The sequence below is a fragment of the Chinchilla lanigera genome, unplaced genomic scaffold, assembly GCF_000276665.1.
Source record: "Chinchilla lanigera isolate Chin_1 unplaced genomic scaffold, ChiLan1.0 scaffold00005, whole genome shotgun sequence".
Classification (NCBI taxonomy): Eukaryota; Metazoa; Chordata; class Mammalia; order Rodentia; family Chinchillidae; genus Chinchilla; species Chinchilla lanigera.
Genome location: NW_004955406.1, coordinates 36,722,039 through 36,744,150, shown reverse-complemented (window position 1 = coordinate 36,744,150; position 22,112 = coordinate 36,722,039). Strand labels below are relative to the sequence as shown.

At 39.1% G+C, this 22,112-nt stretch overlaps 2 protein-coding genes across 8 annotated transcripts in view; one reads left to right on the top strand and one right to left on the bottom strand.

Moving 5' to 3' along the window:
- Kif14 (kinesin family member 14) overlaps window positions 1-12,016 on the top strand; it is a 59,622-nt gene extending 47,606 nt beyond the window's left edge. For 6 of the 7 annotated variants that reach the window (XM_013522030.1, XM_013522033.1, XM_013522042.1 and 3 more), the window contains exons 27-30: window positions 412-534; window positions 3,709-3,783; window positions 4,549-4,687; window positions 5,057-6,560. In XM_013522030.1, the coding sequence (XP_013377484.1) occupies window positions 412-534; window positions 3,709-3,783; window positions 4,549-4,687; window positions 5,057-5,442 (723 nt within the window). In that variant the 3' untranslated portion in view covers window positions 5,443-6,560. Of the gene's footprint in view, window positions 1-411; window positions 535-3,708; window positions 3,784-4,548; window positions 4,688-5,056; window positions 6,561-7,040; window positions 7,113-10,282 lie in introns of those variants that run through there. The other variant, XR_001236838.1, reaches the window with a different exon arrangement.
- The window catches only part of LOC102003619 (tubulin alpha chain-like), a 118,138-nt gene that overhangs the window by 83,876 nt on the left and 12,150 nt on the right, over window positions 1-22,112 (bottom strand). The gene's annotated exons all lie outside the window — the stretch shown is intronic.

Below are 22,112 nucleotides of genomic sequence, written 5' to 3'. Positions count from 1 at the left end.
ACATTAGTTATATGTACTAGATGATTTTATAAATATCAGTTTACCTTTTAGAGTCTGGTTTGATGATAGCCATCTACTATGGTAGATTTTCTTATCCAATAAATACCTGAAAAACTGTAATTATAGAAAATTTATATTTGCTTGCTTTAATTATTTATGCTAATGAAACAATATTATGTTAGAATGTTACTGTATGCTAGCAAAATATTATACTGCCTGAAATGATAAACACTCTTTACCACATATTATATGTGGAACACTAAATTATAATTTTACTAATTTTATTTCCTAATAGACTGCTAGTTTTTATTCTAGCCTCAGTTGAACCTCATAAATAAATCTTATTTACCTTATAATTTAAAAAATGCAAAAGCCAGAATTTACCAGTTAATCCTGAAACACCTTTTCTAGGAGGAATTCATCGATGCTATTTGTGATGGTGTAGGCTCAGGAATGAAGATTCTGTTAGATTCTAGTCTGGAAAAAGCAAAAGAACTTGAATATGACCTCTTACGGGAATGTGCACAAAATGAGGTATGACGAATAAAAGAATGTACTAGACAATACCAGATAATGATGAAGTTGATTTTTAAAAAAGTTTAACACAGTGAATTAGATTTTTAGAAGTTTATGTGTCCTAGGTTGTGTTGAAGTGTTAAAGAGACTGGCGATATCGTGATGTCATGGTGATCTCTTCCCAAGTTGTTCTTGAGCTACTACAGCCTCTGCTTTATTAATCTTTTGATGATTTTGACACAGATGTTTCAGTGAGAGTTCAGTCTGAGCAGGGTGGAGTGTGGTAATAACACCTACCTTTCGCTCTCTGGCGTCTTTTCTTTCTTTAAGTCTACTCTTTCAGCTAAGAATGGAAACTATCATTTGTTAACCATTATCTTGAACTAAATATTTTTCAAGGGGAATTAACATCAGTTATTTCATTATCAAGACACAAAACCAATGAGATTTCACTGTCTTCCTAAAGTAGCTTTCTTCCCTACAGCTAACATTAATTTAAACATGAACTTAAAGTATGAAACCAAGGCTGTCATACAGGAGTGCCTTAGGAAAGGTCTGCATTTTGATGTTAGAAGACCAGTGTTTGAAACCTGGCTCTAGCACTTTCCATTTACTGTTTAGCAAATCACTCAGTGCTCTCACCTTGTTTCTTACCTGATACATGTAGTAAAGCCTGTCACAGGTTGTGAGGTATTTGTTGAGTAATTTCCTATATAGTTACTAGAATAAATACTCTACATGTATTAATGGTGAACCTCACAACTTTTGAAGGTAGGTGTTACTGGTATCTCTGAGTTTCAGTGGGTTTGAGTGCCTTGTGTGACAACGAACTATAAAGCCCTGAGGCCAAGATTTTATATTGTCCAATTCCAAAATGTATTGTAAGTGGGTTTTATAAATCATTATCATAGATTCATTTTCTTTACTGAGAGTTACCGTTAGTGAAGTGGGGATCAGGAATATAAAAATTCAAATTTTATGACACTGAATTCCAGAGAATTGATCTAGAATTGTTTTAGAAATTTGTGGCAACTTGTTAAAACCATCCTCTGGCTATTCCTTTTGTCTTGCTGGAGTCAAATGGTTGGGGTGGAGCTACCTGTAGACATTTATTTAGGCTCCTGAGATCTTCCTACTGGTATATCTACTAATTTGCATACATAATGATTAGTCTAGAAAAGTAGATCATGCTAACTTCTACCCCTCTGGATGACTATTTCCAGAAAGGCATGGAATAAGCTAGATTTTTTTTTTTCCTACTTTTTAGGAAAACCTTGACATTAATTTACTTCTGGTTTACCTGAGGTGAAACATGCTATGTAAGCCACAGGGATTCTCCATCCCTTTCCTCAGACCACAAGGGTAAAAAGACTTATCTCTGTCAGACAGATTATCTCAGACTCGGAAGGACATGGACAGCAAGCTGCTTTCCTGGTTCCCAAACACAGCTGGTTCCCAAATACAGCTTTGAATAATGTACCTGTGCCTTAGTCCTTCCATTATAAAAATGAGGCTGATTATGCTTATTTCATAACATTCTGAAAATTATACAAGACTAAGAAACAGTATATTGAGAATGCTAAAAATAGTGCTTGGCAAATCTTAAGTCATACATCTGGCTTGCACCTGTTTTTTTTTTCTCTGACAAAACAGAAGGAGCTCACACTGTCACTAAACCAAGAGCTTTGGGTCTAATCATGTTGCAATAGGCATGATGCTGATTTGGGTTCTGTAATGCAAGTTTGAGCAAAGGGTCATATTGGACTAAAATATTTTAACTATACCTGGAATTTTGTCAGTAAGTTTTTGCAGGCCATAAATACAAAAAGATATAGAATAAGTTAATGAAAATGGGAGTGAAAATAATGTATGTGAATATGTGCTTCTTAGTAAGGTATTAGAATAGGTGTAGATGTTAGCTTTGTTATTTAAGGAAATAAACAGAAAAAGGGTCAGACCCACCTTGTATACAATTTATATTATTTGTATCTTCCTGCAAAACACTTTCTTCGAATTTTCTTTCTACTGTCTGCCATAGCTGTCTTTTTGGTTAATTCTTTTTTTCCCCCTCTTTAATTTTTTCTCATTGTCAATTGGTGTCTTTTTATTGGTACATGTTTGGAAGACTTTATGTTTACATTCCTTGTGGGGAGTTGGTACAGGTACATAACATCTTGTAAGTAAAAACTCAGAACCTACAGCAGAAAAAAAAAACTGTCCAAAGAAACAGAAAATAGGCTCAGGGGTGGGAGTTATAATTTTATAATTTTAAAGAAAATTTTGTTATTAGAGGAAAACAAATTTAGATTTTTTTTTTTAATTATATGAGTTAGCCCTTCATAAAAGCTGTATGGATAAAGCCAATGAAATACTTAGGCAGAATCGCCTGACAATTTAAATTGCACCCTAGGGGGCAGCATTGAGCAGTATAAAAACAAAAGTTTATAATTTAGACTGAGGCTCCCACCCTGGTTATGTTTTAGGAATTAAGTCCTAAGATCTGAGGACATTACCATATGCAGCATAAGGCTGTAATTGAGATCCAAAATAACAAAACATTCTTAAAATTCTTAGAGCATAATATTTGCTTCATATATTATCTTATTCTAAGGGAAGTTTTGGAAATTTCATACTTATATTTTTTAGAAAAGAAAATTCTGTTAAGCGTGGTGATGCATGCCTGTAATCCCAGCACTCGCAAGGCTGAGGCGGGAGGATCATTGTTAGTTCGAGGCCAGCCTGGGCTACAAAGTGAGCTCAAGGCCAGCCTGAACTGCACAGTGATGTCATGGTGATGTCAGCCTGTCTCAAAAAGACAAAAAAAAAAAAAACCCAAAAAACAGAAAAACAGACATCAGCAAGTGTACCTATTTAGTGTGGAAATCAATGAGCAATTTATTTTGAAAGAAATTCCACTTATAAGGGCTGGGAAGATAGCTCAGCAGCATAAGCGCCTGTCTGGCAAGCTCAAAGTCCTGAGTTTGATTCCTGGTACCAAAAGAAAAAAAAAGAAATTCCACTTATATGATTTAGGTACATGCAAGTGTTTTACTGGCAATCTTGGATAGAACTTTAATCTTCTGGCTTCTAGGCTAGAAGTTTTTTTTTTTTTTTTTAATCTAGTCACATTCAGTTTGAGGATACTTATATTTCTAAGTAATTGTGTAATAAAGTATTTTAACATTTTTATAGGTTACCAAACAGATGAAAGCAAATGCCATAGAACTGGTCAGATCTCTTGAAAATATCTTTTCTGAATGGAAAACAGTAAGAGAACTTTTAATTTTTAAAATTTTGTTTATTGTATTATTTCACTTGGTTCAATTGTAGATATTTTTATTTTTATCCCTAGCCAGACACCTACTTTGTGTATGTTTACTTGAAGCATATATGATAATGTTCTAGTTTCCTCTTGGACATCATAACTTACTAGTTTTAGTAACAGATATATCATAGTGTAAAAATTTATTAATATTTTATGTCTTTCTTAAACTGTTGGTTTAGTAACTGTCATCTTTTGCTTGGATAGTCTATTGTCATGGGCTAAAAACTGTTTATCAGTGTGCTCAAGATTTTAAATATAGGTGAATTAGACAAATTATTTGTCTAATAAAAATAAATACAAAAATATAGACTAAGTATATAATTGATGTGTTAAAAGGAGAGTAATTTCTATGGTTTGAAATGTTTTATTTAAATAAAATGGGGGATGTTTTAAAGTTGAATTCTTAAAAGTTAAATAAGTATCTTTTATGGTTGGGTAGTAAATGGAATGGTTGCTTTATTCCATTCTCAAGTAATGGAATAATAGGATTTTAATTTCAAATAACTGAAAATTCCTATTTCTTTTGAAAAATAGCAATTGTTAATTTGTATTTTGGTCTTGTTTGTAGAAATGTAGTTAAATATTGGTAAGGAAATTAAACTTTGTTACACATAAGATACTGGCAGTTAAGATAAGGTTGACTGAGTTTACTGCCATGTAGCCCATTTATATATAATTTTTTTTTAAGTATTACTTTATTTACACAGAAAAGCTTCAGAACTCAAGTACAAGAAGATGATTCTGGATACCAGGATTCCAAGAAGATAACTGACCTTGCCCTGAAATTGTTGAAGTTAAAGCACTGCTTAGAGAAAGCCATTCAAATTAGTATTTCTACACTGAGAGGTATATGCTCTGAGTGGAATTCTATAATTCAGAATTCTATAATTCAAGGGTTCTTAAACATTTTTCCTTTTTCTCTCCTAGCCTCAGTCATTAATAAGTCCACCTAATGTCACTTCATTGATATAAGTTCCAATATAGGAACTTGTGTAATTGATGTCCCACCTGTTATATATGTAATAACTCCTGCCCACATAGTTAAAAAAAGAGGTTTTCATCTAGCAGATTAGCACTTTAGCTGAAGAGTCTTCAGCAGTTTCTAATTGTCTTGAAATGGTCACTTTGACTTAAAAGATATCTACAATCATGTAACAGTAATAAATACCTGATAAAAACTGAAAAGGGTAACAAACTTTTTCCTCTCTTGCATAGGATGCTGCAGCGATGTGCATCTCCTCAAGAATTGTGTCGAGACAATTTGCAGCTTGGTCAGCGATATTTGCAATGACTTCAGTGAGCTCTCTACTTCTGTTGACCACTGTGAAAATAAAATATCTCAAGTTGACCACAGGGAACTAGAATCTCTAGCTAAGTCACTCCTCTTATGTTTTGAATCTGAAGAAAGACCTGATTTATTGAAACCCTGGGAATCTTGTAATCAAGATACTGGAGGAGGAGAAGAAAAAGAAGAATCTAACTCAGGCCAGACTGGGTGCAGTAGGAATAAAAGTGTACCGAAGCGTGTCTATGAACTGCATGAGGCGTGCCCAGCAGCGAGCTCGGAGGTATGCACACCCAGTAGGGTTCAGTGGGTGTGACTGCCAAGGCTGTCCACTTGGTGACCATCCATGAAAAAAGGCAGAGTTAGTAGGCTATTTTCCTTCTGCAGGAGAACATGAAAAGAAATCAGTGTAATTATTTCAATGAAGTCCAGGTGTTTTGGTGGCCTTACATTGGCTGTGAACAGTATAAATATTACAGAATCCTGGTTTCAAAATTTCTGAATGTGCGTGCACTCAGAAGTTTCTCAGCAGACAGTTTTAAATAGGGTATTTATGCTATAGGGATACTGAGGCAACGGAATGAAATCTAGGATTCAGGACCATGTAAATGGTCATGTCTCCATTTTCTCATTGTGTTGAATTTTAAATATTTGTCTTTAACATTGATGTGCTATCCCTGGATGGATTGTTAGTCTGTTTGCAGGTGGTTAGTTTTTTCTGAACAGAAACCTGACTAGTCATTTACCTTTGTTCCTGTGCCTTCTCTTCTCTGCAAATAGCTCAGATAGGGTTTATGATAAAATTGCCATTGCAAGTTTAAATAAGACAGCTTACTTGGCACTGTTCACTCTAAAACTTTTTTCTGAAGGGTTTACTGATTTGCCATTTTGAGTCATACTGAAGGTATAATTTTCTTTCCAAGTTATAAGTAACTACCTAAAGGTAGTATAATTATATATTAATACTATGGCTTGTGAACATAATAGTTTACTGTGTTATCTAAGTTTCATAATGAGGATGTATGGACATAATTTAAAAGTAATTAAATGTTTCCAGAATCAGAACTGAGAGAGATGAGAGGCTAGCCCTTTTCTTGATGCCTGTTTTGTTAAAGGTGTAATGAAAAAGTCTGTATATAATTTGATGGAGATTAAAGATCCTTATTATATTTCACAGCTTTAAAACTCTTTGTCTGTGATCTTGGAATAAAGAGAATAGTCTACTTGTAGGATTTTACATTGCAGAAATAGTTTTACATTTTTATCTTAACAATGTGTATAGTTTGAAAAGATATTTAGTATCTCTGCTTGGGTGACACTGAGCAATTCCTGAAGACCCATTCTTTGAAGTAAACCTGATCCTTTCATTTAGCCTTTTCATCCGTGGCTGCTACGTGTACTCTTTTTGTACCGGAAATCGAACTCATGACCTCACACTTGCCAGGCAGGTGCTGTGCTGCTGACCTATATCCCCGGCTACATGTACATTGACATAAGTAGTTGAAACTGGCTATTAGTACCTGAGTAAACCTCGTATTTCCTTATAAGGGAGAGATTGTAAATACTGGTCATGGTAGAATGGTATTAATGAACCATATATTTTTAAGGGCTTTAAAATGACACAGTGTAATGCTTCCTTCGGCAGCACATATACTAAAATGGTACAGTGTAGCAAATTTGCTTTCATTTTCTTTTATTTTTAGCATTTAAGCTTGTGTTCTTTCTGAAGTTCCATATAGCCTGCTTCACCATCCTTTAGTTGGTTGTACCTGGAATGAAAACACAAGCTTTGGAGTTGGACATATTTTTTACTCATTTGGTATGTGAATCTCACTAAGTGAATGTGAATCTCACAATTAATTACATGACCTTAGACAAGTTACTTAGTCTTCACTCCTAATTCCTCATTTGCAGAAAGAAAAATAATACCACTTCATGGACTATGTCTATGAGCGCTATATGAGAAAAGTGTGGGAATAACTCCTGGTGAGTAGTAGACTATTAGTAAATGTTAGTGTTTGCTTTTCCTTCCATCGTTAGCTATAAACTCCTTGTTATGTGTACGAGATCACACTTTTTTGGTGCAAGCATATGCTGATGTACCAAGTTGTATTGCAATCCTTTGAACATGCTTTTCTGAAAATATACCTACCAATATTTTGTTCCATGATATAAAACTGATAGAAAGATGAGTGAAAAGTATCTCCCTGTTATTAAGTGATATATAGAATGGTTAGTATGCCTTCCATGAAGCCTCTCTGAACTTTTTAGAGAAAGTGTTTTGAATAGTTAGTTAACTAGCATATATGAATTTGCAGAGCATACCTATGTGCCAATAATCATCTTAAAGTTTTGCCTAAATATGGAAAGTAAGAATTTACTTCTCATAGATGAGAGGAAAAAAATATCAAAAGTTTGATTCAGTTAAAAGGGTTAGTGTGAGTCAGGGATGATGGTGGTTCATGTGTCCCAGCATTTAAGAGGTTGAGTCAGGCATGTTATGGTTTATATAGAGATGTCCCCCAAAGCCTCATGCTCTCATAGGTGGGGCTTTGGGGAGGTGATCGGATCCTAGGGGTGTGATACCCATCAATGGATTAGTCCACTGATGAGTTTATAGCTAAATGTGATGTTGGGAGGTGAAGTGTGGTTAGAGGATGTAGGTCACTGGGGGCATGGCCTAGAAGGATGTATCTACCTCCCTCTTCCCTTGATTGCTCTCTGCTTTCTGCTGTTGCTATGCCCCTATGCCATGCCATCCTGCCTTGGAGCCAGCTGACTATCAACCAAAACCTACAAACTGTGAGCCAGAATCACCCTCTCCTCCTTTAACTTGTAGGTGTCAGATGTTTTGTCCCAGCAAGGGAAGGTACCTAAGACAAGGAAGATCAAGAGTTTGAGGCTAGCCTAGGCTCTATAGTGAGACTCGGTCTCCAGACAAACAAGAGAGGTTGATGTGCCCATGCTCTGTGTATGCCTCATTGTGCTCTGGATTTTGCAAGTTGTAGTCATTGCATGATTTAATCAAGACTGAGTTTTTCACCTTTCTTCCTTTAACAAATATTAATTTATGGAGATTTCCGATGTGGAGTATGGGCCTTTGCTTTGTTTTAGTATCATCTGATAGCTAGGTTTATGCACTCTTTCCAAGTTATGTACTTAATGCTAGGTATATTTTTAATGTTGAATCATAAAAACCCAAAGATTAGATTCATTCGTATTACGGCTTTTTGAAGGCCTGACTTGCTAGATCCCCAGCTGCTCATAACATTATACTTTCTCAATGCAAAAGACCCCTAGACATACTGAATTTGATCCTACAGGAGAACCACCAGAGCATTGCTGATTTATTCATGAGTGAGTTGTTTTGATTAAACAAATGGCACCTAGAGACCATGAATACTTTTGCTGAATGGCGCTGAGCTCAGAACATCATAGGTTCTCCTTATTCAGAATCTACCGTTTTTAGACTTTCTAACCTAAAAATGCTTTCTAAGCATCCTACTGTTTCTCCTATGTCATCTTGAAATGTCCAAGGGGTATTTGTTTCCTGTTCTTAGGAATCACTGTTCTTAGGCATCAATTTCCTGTTCTTAGGAATCACAGTCATAGTGATACCTTCTGGCCATGGATTCCCCCTAAAGAATACAATCATAGCTCATACTTCCTGGGTGTGCTGTAACTTTGTTGAGTACTTACACTGGGTTTAGTGTTTTCCAAACATGATTTCATGTTCACATTGTGTTCAAAAAAACACATAAGCTTACAAAATTAAGACTCCAAGGGGTTAAGTAACTAGTATAGGATTCTGGTTTGTTGAATATCAAAGCCTGCCATTGTCTTATACTGTGGCAGTTCACCATTTGTGTTATATTCAGGTCTACCTTCTGCTCCTTACTCTCGTCTTAGTTACTTTCACTTCCTCTTTTTTGACAGTCTTGCTATTGTCTCAAAGGCTGGCCTTAAACTCCCTGGCTCAAGTGATTTTCTGCCTCATCTTCCAAGTACCTGGGACTACAGGCATGTGCCACTACACCTGGCTCAATTACTTTTAGAGGGAAGAATATCATTTCGCAAAATCTTAAACACAAGAGTTAGCATTAGTCTGAAATTTTTGCCTCAATGTCTGTCCTTTCTAATTTTTCTGAGTTTTCATATCTTCCTTCATCTGTTGAACATTGTGTCACTTTTTTATTCTGATACTAAGTGGTGGAGAAATGTAAAGAACATAGTCCCACTGCAAATTCACATCAGCCCACATGATGTGACCAGAAATGTGCCCAAACCTGAGTCATACCTTAGATGATGCAAACCAGCTTAAGCAAAATCAAATGTATTAGACACTAAGAAAAATGTAAAGAACAGCCCAACCCATTGTGAAAAATCACAAAGAAGTTTGGAGTTATTTGCAGAGCAGAGCTTTCAGTACAGTCTTCTCAAGAAGAGCGAACAATCCGGGGATCTTGTGACTCCCCTTCATCGGTCTGCACCACTAAATGCTTTCATTATGCCATCTCCTCACTCCAGAACTCCTCCCCAGCCTTGTTCCTTCAACACTATTCTGACAGTGTTCAACACCATCCTACTCCTTCCTGTCTCTGCTCTTTCTCTTGCAGTTCCCAAGGCGCGGGGCTCAGGCTCAATGTCTATTACCCACACTCTCCTTCAGCGTCTCAAGGGCTCTCCTGTCTGGGAATTCCAGAAGTCTCACAGGCTCCTTCATTCTCATTCGTATCTTCTCTTGTTTCATCAAACACATTTTTTGTTTCTCAAATTTCTTTCCAACTGCTCTATCACTCTCTCACAGTTTCAGAACCTTAGGTATCACTCCATCTCCCTCTTGCCTCGCCTTATCCAACTAGACAACTCTGTTGACTACCTTCTTGAAGTTTCTTAGTTCTATCCTGCAATGATGTAGATGTTAAGTGTCCCCCAAAGGCATCCTGGCTGTGCTATTAGTAAGTGTTGGAAGCTTTAGGAGGTAGGCCTCAGTGGGAGGCCTTTTGGTCATTGGGGGCATGCCTTTTAAGGGGATTGTGGGACTTTGGTCTTTGTCTTTCTGCTCTGGTTCAAGATATGACTCTGATCTTCAACATTTGCTTCAGCCTGAGGAACGATACCCAGATACAAAGGTTGACATTTGACTCCTTTTACAGCTATCCTTCCAAACCATGACCTACTCAGTGTCTTCTGGATGGACATTGTGTGACCTGACCCCTAACTTCTGGTTGACACAAGAAAAAGCATCTTTCCTCCTCTCCACTTCATTTAATTCTACCCATCACTCAGATTCTGCTTCTTTGTGAAAACTTTCAGTCAATTGAATGCCTGTTGTGTGACAGGAAGGGCAACAAGATACTGGATATGTAATGGCAAAGGAGATAGCCCAACATCTTCTCCCACAGAGCTTGCATTCTAGGTGGAAGACAGGCAAGTCAGCAGCAATGACAATGTGGCATGACCAAGGCTCTGACAGAGGAAGCATGTGACCCAGTTTGATATTTAAGGTCCGATTCAGAAAATGAGGGGGAGCTTAGCGAGGTGAGGAGGTAGGACACTGAACATCTCAGTAGAGAGAACAACACATGCAAAGGTCCAGAAAAAAAGACAGCCTGGTGCCAGGCCAGTGGAAGTGGAATTGATGGAAAAACAGGTGAGTATAGAGATTGGTATATTAGGCAGCTTTCTGCCACTGTGACAAGATTCCTGAGACAAACACATTATATGGAGGAAAGGTTTAGTTGTCTCATAGTTTCAGTTCATGTTCCCTTGGCCTTGTTGCTTTAGGCCTGTGATGGTACAGTATATCACAGCAGAAGCACATGGTCTGTCTACCTCATGGCATCTGGGAAGCAAAGAGAGAGAGGCAAGTGACAGTTTCAGTATCCCTTGCAGTGGCACCTTCTAATGACTCAACTTCTCACCACTAGGCCCCGCCTCATAAAGGTTCCACCGCATTCTAATTGTGCCATCGCCTGTGGATCAAACCTTTAATGCATGGGCCTTTGAGGAAATCCAAACTATAGTACTGAAGCAGGAGATGTTAGTTGTGTAATGGAGTTTGGTCATTGAAGGGTTTTAAGCCAGGATGTGATTTTGAATTTGAGTTCTGGAAAGAACCTGTTGTCAGGAGCATATAGGTTAGACTGGAGATGGGGGAGGCTGCTTGGGAGGTGATCTCTGGAAGCCTGGATTAGGGATATGGTAACATATATGGAGATAAGTATATAGATTCTAGAACTATTTAGAAGAGAGACAAAATATTTTGACTTGGTGAAGGAAGAATTGAGATGAATGAAGGGAAAAAATTGATGCTCAGGTATTTGGCTTAAGCAACCAGGTAGATGGTAGTACAGTTTACGGAGACAGGAAGTACCAGAGAAAGAGTATAGTGAGGGAATTGTTTTGCTAGGGCTGCCGTAACAGGTACTAAAAAGTAGGGGGCTTAACCAATAAAAATTTTTTTCTAGCAATTCTGGAAGCTAGATGTTCCAGGGCTAGCTCCTTCTGAGAGTTACAAGGTTTTGCGTGTGTCTCTTTGGCTTGTGAATGATCACCTCCCCTCTTTGCCTGTTTCTTCATTTTCCCTTGGTGTCCTTCTAGAAATAATCTCATTTAAATTGATTACTTCTGAAAAGACAAAGTCACATTCAGAGGTACTAGGGGTTAAGACTTCATATAAATTGGGAGGGACACAGTTCAACCCGTAGCAGGAGATATAATAGGTCTGGTGATTTGAGGGAACTTGGCACATTTAGGTTTTATGTCCAGTAAGAACTAAGAATCTGAGTCTGAAGTGTGAGAAGATGCTACTTATTAAGTTTTTGTATTTTCACATTGTGATGGATCTTTCCCTTTGTCACACAGGCCTTGTTGCTCTAATAAATACAGGTGTTTGCATGAGGACGGTTTACTGAGTCATTTGATTCTTTTAGTAGTTTTATACTGTAGACAAAAAATGTAGAGAATTTTACCATTTGTCCATTATCATATGGGGAGAAAAATTAGATTTGAGTTTAAAACTCCAAATACCACACTTTGTAAATGTCGGCAGATGGCAGTATGGAGGAAGCAAGAGCTGGATGATGAATGGAGGAATCCATGGGTGAATGGGTGGGGCTGGCTGAATGAATGAATGAGTGAATGAGTAGGTAGATAACCGGATAATAAGAGTTCACATTTGTTCAGAGCTGACTGTAGGGCAGTTACTAAGCTAAGCATTATATATAAAAGTGTTTATTTAATCAAAACCTCTAAAAGCATGGTGACAGTTACCCTTATAAGTCTAGTTAAAGAAACTGAGGCTTGGGAAGTTTGTAATTCTCTTAAATTATAGGGTCAGGAAGTAGGTTGAGGCCAGATCAGAACTTGTCAGCTGGAGTATTTTGAATCTCTTTGCTAATTAATGCAGTACTCTGAAAGGTATAGATGATTCTCCAGACTCAGGTCTTCCCTGGCTTCATTTGAATGTACAGTCAGTCAGCAAGGGCTTTTTTTTCCCCTTTTTTTTGATAACTATAGGTGAGTAGGACTAAGCCAGTTACTTGAGGGAAGCCCCTTCCTTTCTTTGCCCTTCTAAGAGGCTTGTTCTGATGCTACTCTGTATGCCAAATGTGTTATGACCTTAACACATTCATGGTTTAAATGTTGGCTTATTTTTAATGCCTTCTCATTTTTTATCTGCCCTAAGCATAAAGAAATCTGGCGTGCTCACTTTGTTCAAGAGAACTTTTTACTTGAAGTAGAACAAATACATAAAGTGTACAAATTATACATGTTCTGCACAATTTTCACTGTGTGAATGGGTCAGCATAGCCACTACTGAGATAAAGAAACAACATTACAATCACTCAGAAGCCCTCCCGATTCCTGTTTCTAGTCATCATGCCTTAACAGTGACCCTCCACATACACACACCAGACTTCTAATACCATCATTAGTTGTGCCTGCTTTCCCACTGTATATAAATGGAACCAGACTTTGAATTCGTGTCTAACTTCTTTTGCTCAACAGTACTTTTGAGAGATCTGGGATATTGTATATGGAAGTTAGTTCATTTCATTGCTATATAGTATTCAGTACGTATCAATTTTCATTTACCCTGGGTAAATGATACATACTAGGGATAAATGCATTATTGACCAGCTTCCCCATGTCTATACCCTTTGTCATAGAATTTTTCAGGGTCTTTCCACAATGGGTAGGGTGTAACTCTCTGCCATCGGTTTGGCTCTGTGAGTTGTTTTGGCTTAGAAGACAGCAAAAGTGATGCAGTCTTACAAACAGTGCTTAGAAGACTGAGCTTTTGTGTCACCACTGTTGCTATGAGACAAGGATGTTCAGGCTGGTCAGGCAGGATGGCAGACATGTCAGCAGTGCCTCTCTTGGCCCTCAGTGCCTAGCCTAGACTAGCTGGCAACAGGGTCATAAGCTTAAAAAAAAAAAAAAAAAAAAAAAAGTTACTCTGAATGACCCAGAGATTATTGTGGTTTTAGTTCATTGACACTTCAGTCTACTGTTGATGGACCTTGGTGTTGTCTGTTTGGGCTTAGTACTGTAATGTTGATAGGAACATCCATGTACATGTCTTTTGGTACACGTATCTATAGTTGTCCAAACTGCTAAATAACTTACAAATTACTAAAAATGGCTGTCTGTATGCAATTTCCCTTACTAATTTTCTGAAATATACCATACATACATATAGTAAAAGTAGCATTTATGTGCCTGTGTTTTCATTCAAGCCTTTGGAGAGATTTATAGTCATTGCAGATGGTCATTCCTAAGAGCAGGTGGTTGGGAGCTGGCTCTTTACCTGTGTGTGCAGCTGCTGTTTTTCCTGGATTCATGGGACTTGGGAAGCCAGGGGGATTGCTGCCTGGTAGAACCTAAGTTGTGTTTTTTTCTCTCTGTCGCTATAAGCTAAGCTGAACCCACTTTGAACTTGTTGTCCCCCAGTTGGTGCCCTTGTTAGGGCCATACATCACCCACATGCATCCCTCAGACAACCATTTCAACTATATATCACCCGGGAGAGCCAGGGTGCTCCTAACATATTGCTCTTATACATCAACAAAGTGAGCTTTAGCTGTGGTAATCTATTTGTGTAATACACCATCAGGGTGAGGCATATTGATAGGGCAAAGCTGGTCGATCTGTGAATTGTGTATATCTAGTCAGGTCAAGAGAGTAATGCAGATTTCAGGCTGGATTGATGTGGCTATGAATGGTATTTTATGATGTAAAGTTTACCTCTGATTTAGAAAGTAATTTAATGTGGGTGACATCTAAGGTTGGGGGTGAGAGAGGTCAACATGGCAGATGCCCAGAGCTCTTGGAAGATGTATTTCAGGAATAAATTACTGTTCTTGATACTTTTATTTCATTTTGTGATATGTCAATGTCGGCACCAGAAGACTGGCCTGGAAGGAAAGTTTTGCACACAAAGCAGAATGAGCTGTTTTGCTGGCTGCCAGCTGAATAAATATGAGGAAAGTGTGGCCTCCCAAAGGCTCCTTTGTCATCTGTTTTAGTTGGTCACAGGTACATTCTCAGGGTCTTGCTCTTGCCCTAATGCTTATGTAACAAAGCAGAAGTTGCAATGTATAAATTATTCACAGTTTCTATGAGACTTGGAGAATAGAATATAGTGTTTGGGCAGAGAAACAAGAAGCACAGAAAGGTGCAGTGACCAGACCCCAGTCGCTGTTCCGTGAGGACCCAAATCAGCAGACACATGGCTGTCTTTGTTGCTTGGGAGAGAAGGTATGTTCTGTAATGCAGGCATACCCAAAGCTTTGACTAGGCATGGAAAGAATTTTCTGGTGATTCTCAAGAGTGGTCCACAACTTCATTAATACAGTAGCCTTCTTCTGCACTTTGAGTTACCCACAGTTAATCATAGTCAGAAAATACTAATACTTGTCTTGATTTTTTCAAGAAAGATCACATTCTTATAAGTATATCCCAATTTCTTTTTAAATTGTTTTTTAATTTTGAGACACAGTCTTGCTAAGTGGCTACATTGCCCATGTTACCCATGCTCTTGACTTTGAGATTCTGCCTCAGCCTCCCAGACTACTGGGATTAAAAGTGTGTACCATTGAACACATAACTTTTATTATAGTATCTTGTTATCATCATTCTATCTTATAATTAGTTGTTAATCTCTTAATGTCCCAAATTTATAAATGAAACTGTACAAGAGGCATACATGTATAGGAAAAAGAACATGGTATATATAAAGTGTGGTACTATCATGGTTTCAGTCATCTACTGGAGATCTTAGGATGTATTCTATTCCCCAAGAATAAGGGGACACTACTATACAAAAACAGTGATAACTATGACTTATGAAATAATTTCTTTCATTCACTTAGTCCTCACAGTATCTTATGAGTTAGGTGCTGTTATTGTCTGCCTTAACATGGAAAAAAGTGAAGCACTGAAATGTTAAGTGACTTGCCCAGTGTCACACAGCTAGTAAAAAATGAAGAACCCTGGTTATCTGGATCTATGGCTTCTTTTCTTGACCATCAAGACAGAGTCTCAAATCTGAATGCCTATCAGTACTACCTGGGTGGTTTTTAAAAAATATCAGTACCTAGTGGACTTCAGGCAAAAATAAACATAGAACAATTATAGTGGAGGACCTTGATACACCACTATCACAAATAGATCAACTAAACAACAACAAAAAAATCAAACATCAGAGTCGAATCACATCTTTGAGCAAATAGACTTACTAGGTATTTACTAGGTATCTACAGTGTTCCACGACAACAGAATACACATTCTTCTCAGCAATACATGGAACTTTCTCCAAATTAGGTTTGTATATTAGTCCATAAAACACAAGTAAATACAAAAGAATCAAAATTATCCCATGCATATCATCAGATCATAGTGCAATGAAAGCAGAAATCAGTGGCACAAGAAACCAAAGAAATTGTGCAAACAGTGGAAATTAAACAAGTACTCTTGAATAATCAGTCACAAAATAAATTAAGGAAGAAATTAGATAGTTCCTAGAATCAAATGATAATGCCAGAACAGCATAGTAGAACCTATGGGACACAATGAAAGCAGTCCTAAGAGGAAAGTTTATAGCCATGAATGCCCACATTAGAAAAACGAGTAAGCCCAAATAAATGACCTAATGATGTACCTAAAGATACTAGAAAAACAAGAATAGTCAAAACTGAAACTTAGTACAAGGAAGAAAATCATAAAGAACAGAGTAGGAATTAATAAAAAATTAAGATTAAAAGCAATATAAAAAATCAGTGAATTAAAGAGGTGGTTCTTTGAAAGATTAAGCAAAATAGACAAATCTTTAGCCAATCAAAAAAGGAAAGACCCAAATCAATAGAGTTAGAAATGAAAGAGGTGGAATCACAACAGGGCTGAATATCAGATTATTAGCAGCTATTCTGAAAATAATAAATTGGAAAATCCAGAAGAAAGGGATAGATTCCTGGATATACCTAAATTACCAAAACTGAACCAAGAAGATATAAAAACCCAGAATAATCCAGTAACAGGCAATGAAAGTGAGATAGAAATAAGATATCTGACAACTAAGAAAGGCCCAAGACCAAATGGATTCACCACCAAATTCCACAAGAACACAAGAACTTTGGGAAAGGTCTGACAAAATACTGTACTTCTCAAACTCTTTAATGAAATTAAAAGGGAAGAAATACTTCCAAACTCATTCCAGGAAGCTAGCCATTACCCTGGTTCCAAAACCAGGTCCTGAGTTTGATTTCCGGTAGCAAAAAAAAAAAAAAAAAAGACCTTATCTCAATCAGATGAAAGCCATTTAAGACAAACCTACCACCATCATATTAAGTGGAGAAGAGCTGAACACTTTCCCTCTAAAATCAGAAACAACCAAAGATGTCTGCCCTCACTACTCCTCTTAAATATAGCACTCAAAACATTAGAGCAATCAGGAAAGAGAAAGAAAGAAAAAGGAATGTATAGGAAAGGAAGAAGTCAAATTATTTGCATATGATGTGATACTCTACATAGAAGACCCTAGAATTCCAAAAGACTCCTAGAATTAACCAAATTCAGCAATGTAGGAGTATAACAAAATGAACATACAAAAATCAATAGCTTTCCTGTACAGCAATACAGACCCACTGAGAAAGAAATTAGGAACATAATACCATTCAAGTAGCTTCAAGAAAAATTAAGTACTTAGGAATTCACCTGACCAAGGAAGTGAAAGGGAGCTACAATGAAAATTACAGTACTCTGAAACAAAGGAGATTAAAGAGTACATCAGAAAATGGAAAGACATCCTTTGTTCTGGGTAGGCAGAAACAATACTGTCAAAATGGCCATACTTCCAAAGCTGATACATAGATTTAGTGCAGTCTCAAGAAAATACCAACAACATTCCCCACAAAAGTAGAGAAAAAAAAATCCTAAAATTCTTATGGAACTAGAAGAGACCCATATAGCAAGGGCAATCCTGGAAAGCAAGACCACATCAAAATCCTGGACTTCAAGTTATATTGCAAAGCTACAGTGAAAAATAAAACAAAACAAAAGTAAAACAAACAGCAACAACAAAACAACAGCTAGGTACTGACATAAAAAATAGGCATCTGGACCAATGCAACAGAACAGAGATCCAGGAAAACAAAACAGAACAAAACAAAACTTAGGCACCATCATTCATCTGATATTTGAAAAAGGAGCCAAAAGCATACACTAGAGGAAAGATAGCCTGTTTAGCAAATGGTGCTACACACATGCAGAATATTGAATCTAGACCCGTAACACTCAGCATATACTAAACAAAAATCAAAATGGATTGATGACCTAAAACCTGCTGGAAGATAAAATAGATACAATTCCTGAAGTAGTATTAGGCGGAGGCAAGGACTTTCTGAACAGAACCCCACTGCACAAGAAATAACATCAAGCATCCACAAATGGAATGATAGCAAATTAAAAAGCTGCACAGCAAAGGGGAAACAACCAACAGAGTGAAGAGACAGCCTACACAATGGAAAAAAATATTTGCCAAGCTACAACTCAGAGAACTAATATCTAGAATACATAGAGAAATCAAAAGACTTACACCCCCCAAAATAAAAGAACCAGTCAAAAAATGGGCAACTGAAATGCACAGACATTTCACAGGTAAAGAAATAGAAATGGCCAATAAACACATGAAAAAAATGTTCAACATTGCTGTCCATTAGAGAAATGTAAATTAAAATAACACTGAGATTCCACTTCAGAAAGAATGGCTAGCATCAAGAAATCAAATGATAACAAATGCTGGTGAGGCTGTCAGGAAAAGGGAACCTTTCTGTATTGTTGGTGGGAATGTAAACTAGTACAGTCCCATGGAATTCAGTACGGCAATTCTTTAAAAAAACTGAAAACTAGAAATTCTGTTCAACCCAGTTATTTCACACCTAGGTATCTTCCTAAAAGCATTAAAAACATCATATTATAGTGATACTTGCATACCCATATTTATAGCAGCACAGTTCATAATAGCTAAATCTTGAAAGTGGCCTGGACTGGACTTTTTTCTTTTTTTAATTGTAGCTTTCTAATATAACTTGACTGTCCATCGCCAGATACATGGATAAAGAAAATGTGGTATTTATATATAAGGGAGTACTATTCTGCTAACATAGATAGATTTGAGTCATTTGAAGGAAAATGGGTGTACCTTAGGACCATGATATTAACTGAAATAAATTAGATACACAAGTTTAAATATTGCAAGATTTCTCTTATATAAGACACTCAAAATACATATAAAGAACAAAATAAAAGATAATAGGAAACAAGGCAATACATCTTTTGTAAATGGCAAGAGGACCAAGCGATGGTGGGAGGGGAAGCTAAGCCAAAAAAAAAAAAAAATTAAGACCTAAAAAAAAATTTAAGATATGTTATGTACACGTGTCAACACCTCACAATAAATGTAATTGTTACTCATTGCGATCATACGTGGGCAACACCGCAAAACCCCAATTCCCCTCCCACACAAAAGAAAGGCTTCTTTCTTCTGTCTAATATGCAGGCAGAGTGAAAAACCACTCCCCTCCAACAGAGCTTCTCGCTGTGTTCTCTGCCGCCATTGGCAGCACCCAGGACCCTGTTGGACCACACGCTCCAGGCCCTCACCCCAACCCACTAAGAAACTTGGGTGGGACAGTCCTCCAAGTTCACCAACTGTCCCGGCGATTCTGACTCGGCGCTAAGTTTTGAAGCTGAAACGATCAAATAAGACATTGTATCTGTCTATATTTTACACCCTGGAAAGAGAACAGAGAGTCAAAGGCTTCCCATCAGGTTCTAGTCCTCTTCTTCCTGTTGGCCTCGCCCGCGGGCAGCCTTGCAGTAGATGGACACAAAGACAGCCACGGCCCCTCGCCTCTTCTCTGTGCGTGTCATCCTTTCCGTCAAGAGCTACCTCCATGTGCCCTTCGCCTTACTTCGTCTTGGCTGCTGTGACAAAGTGCCCCACACCAGGTTGCTGCCATCACCTGTTCCCACCCTCTGCCTTGCAGCGTCAGCCCCAGCACTAGGGAGCTCGCTGCAGTTCTGAGGCAGCTCGCTGGCCCCTCCACCGCGCCCCTCCCCGCCCCGCCCCCCAACTACAGTCTCCAGGCTTCACCATCCACTGTCACCGGGCAGCCGTCTGGACTCCATTCAGAGCATCACATCATTGTGATTTGTTTACATGGCTTCCTCTTCCTAGCTGTTTCCTTGTAAGCTTGTACTCAGACGGCAAGTTGATTGCAGGCTCCATGCGCTGGGCAGCCCTCGGAAGTGGCCTGGGGACCTAGGGCCGGATCAGGGAAGGGGTGGGCAGTGTCAGCTGCTTGATGGACCCACACTGCTGCCTGGGAGGCCTCCTCTCCTTAGCTGTTTCCTTCCATTCTCTTTGAGGAAAGGGAAAGTCGTGAAGCGTCTCTAATTCCTTTCTTGTCTCTCATGTGACTGAAGAAAAGATGAATTCTACCTGAAGTAAAAAATGGGCCAGGAATTCCAGGGTCCCACATGCAATGCATCTGCTCAAGGACTCATCAGCCTGTGTTGTGCTGCCCCTGGCACTGAGTCCTGCAGTCACAACCCCTCCTGGTTCTTTCTCATCTGCTCTGTCAGGGACTCCACAGAGCCAAGGTCCATGGGCTGTAGGGCTCCAGGGCAACTACAAATGGAAGACGATCTAGCGTTAGATCTGCTCTGGCCAGGACTCCAGCCCATGGCCACTGGCTCCAGGAACAACACCAGTGAGAAGAATCCCAGTCTGAGAAAGGCAATGCTTGCTTTGTGCTCAGGCTTCAAGCAGAGCCCTTAGAGTCCAAGTGACGAGTTCCAGATCACAGCTCCCAAGGCAAGAGTTTGACTTCTCCTGTCTCATCCTGTTAAAGCTTGAATCTTAAATGAACCCAGGCAAAACTCTCCCCGGGACTCAGTCCTATGTAGTGCTTTCAAGTAGGTAGGAGGGATTATGACCAGGCACTGACTTGACAAAGTTGTTCCTATTTGTTTCAAAAGTACTAAAAGGGAATGAAAGAGGAGAATGTGACCTGTGTTCTGTTCTACCTGCGGGCCATGAGAGGAGATAGGGCAGCCACCAGCGGATCCAAAGCCTTGCTGCCCTGACTTGTAACTGATGTCATCTCTGTCTTATCCATCACAAGAGAGTGCAGGGTCTGATGTCCAGCCCCCAGTGGACATCTTCCTACTGCCTGGGTCACCTAGGGGCAGGGAGGTTTAGGGTAGCACATGAAGAACTGCTAGCAGGAATAAACTCATGAGCTTAGTGAGTTAGATTGAGCAGGGAAAGGAAGAAAGGAAAGAAACACCAGCTCACCAGGTCCTGGGTGAAGGTACTGGCCGAGAATTTGAACAGATCCCTGTCATTTAACAGGCACCTCCTAGGGCAGGTTGGTCAGACCCCTTTCCCTTCCTTCTATGCCTCATTCCCCATCTAGTCCCAGCCCTTCCGGTACTGGAGGAAGCAGGAGATGATGCACCAGGAGCAGGGTCTAGAGAGAGAAAGAGAGACAGACAGATAAGGACATACAGACTAAAACAGAACCTCAACAAGTATACCAGGGAAAACCTGGTATTCTCTCAGGCCTCAGAGAATTCACCAAAGCGGGAATGATGTGAGGAACAAATCAGGAAAATAACACATAGGGTCACAGCTGGACTAGAATCTTGTGGTGGGGGACTAAGGACTGAGGGAAAGGGAATAACAGCAGGGAAGAGATTGTCAGGCCTCTACTGAGAACTGCGGTCACAGGAAGACAGGAGAACAGAGAAACCAGGCACAGTGGTACACGTAGTCCCAGCACTGTGTGAGGCAGGACAATCACAAGGGCAAGGCCAGCCCAGGCAATCTGTCAAGATGAGTCGAAAAATTAAAACGGAAAGGCTGGTGATGTCACTTAGTGCAAAGATCCTGGATTTAATCCTCAGTACCACAAAAAATCAAAGATATAAAAAGGAAAATGGACAGAGATGCACTGCCTGGCATGGATAATCCCATAAGGCCATGAACCCTATCCAATGCCTCCACCTCTATGCCTGGGGTGAAATCTGTGGGTCTGGGCTCTGGGACTCCATCCTATCAGCCAGCCCCGAGGGGCATCAATCAGGCAAGGCTCACAGATGGAGGGACTCAGCCTCTAGAATGATGCTAACAACTAGTCTCCAGAACCCAAAGCAGGGCCACAGGGCACATTCTGAGGGAGCCTCAAGACTCACTGGTTCTTTGGCTGGGGGAGCAGAGCCAGTCCCAAGTCACACGCTAGGAGGAGTGGCGAAGCCTCAGTAGGTGCATCCAGGCCAGAGAATGGGGGCCCTTCTGGCTGGATCACCCCGACAGGAGCAGCGCTGGCTATGGAGAGTCCTGACCTTTTCAGAAAGCACAAATCTGCCGCCTCTTCCAGGCCTCTGCCGCTCGTCAAGTACATTTTTTTTTTTTTT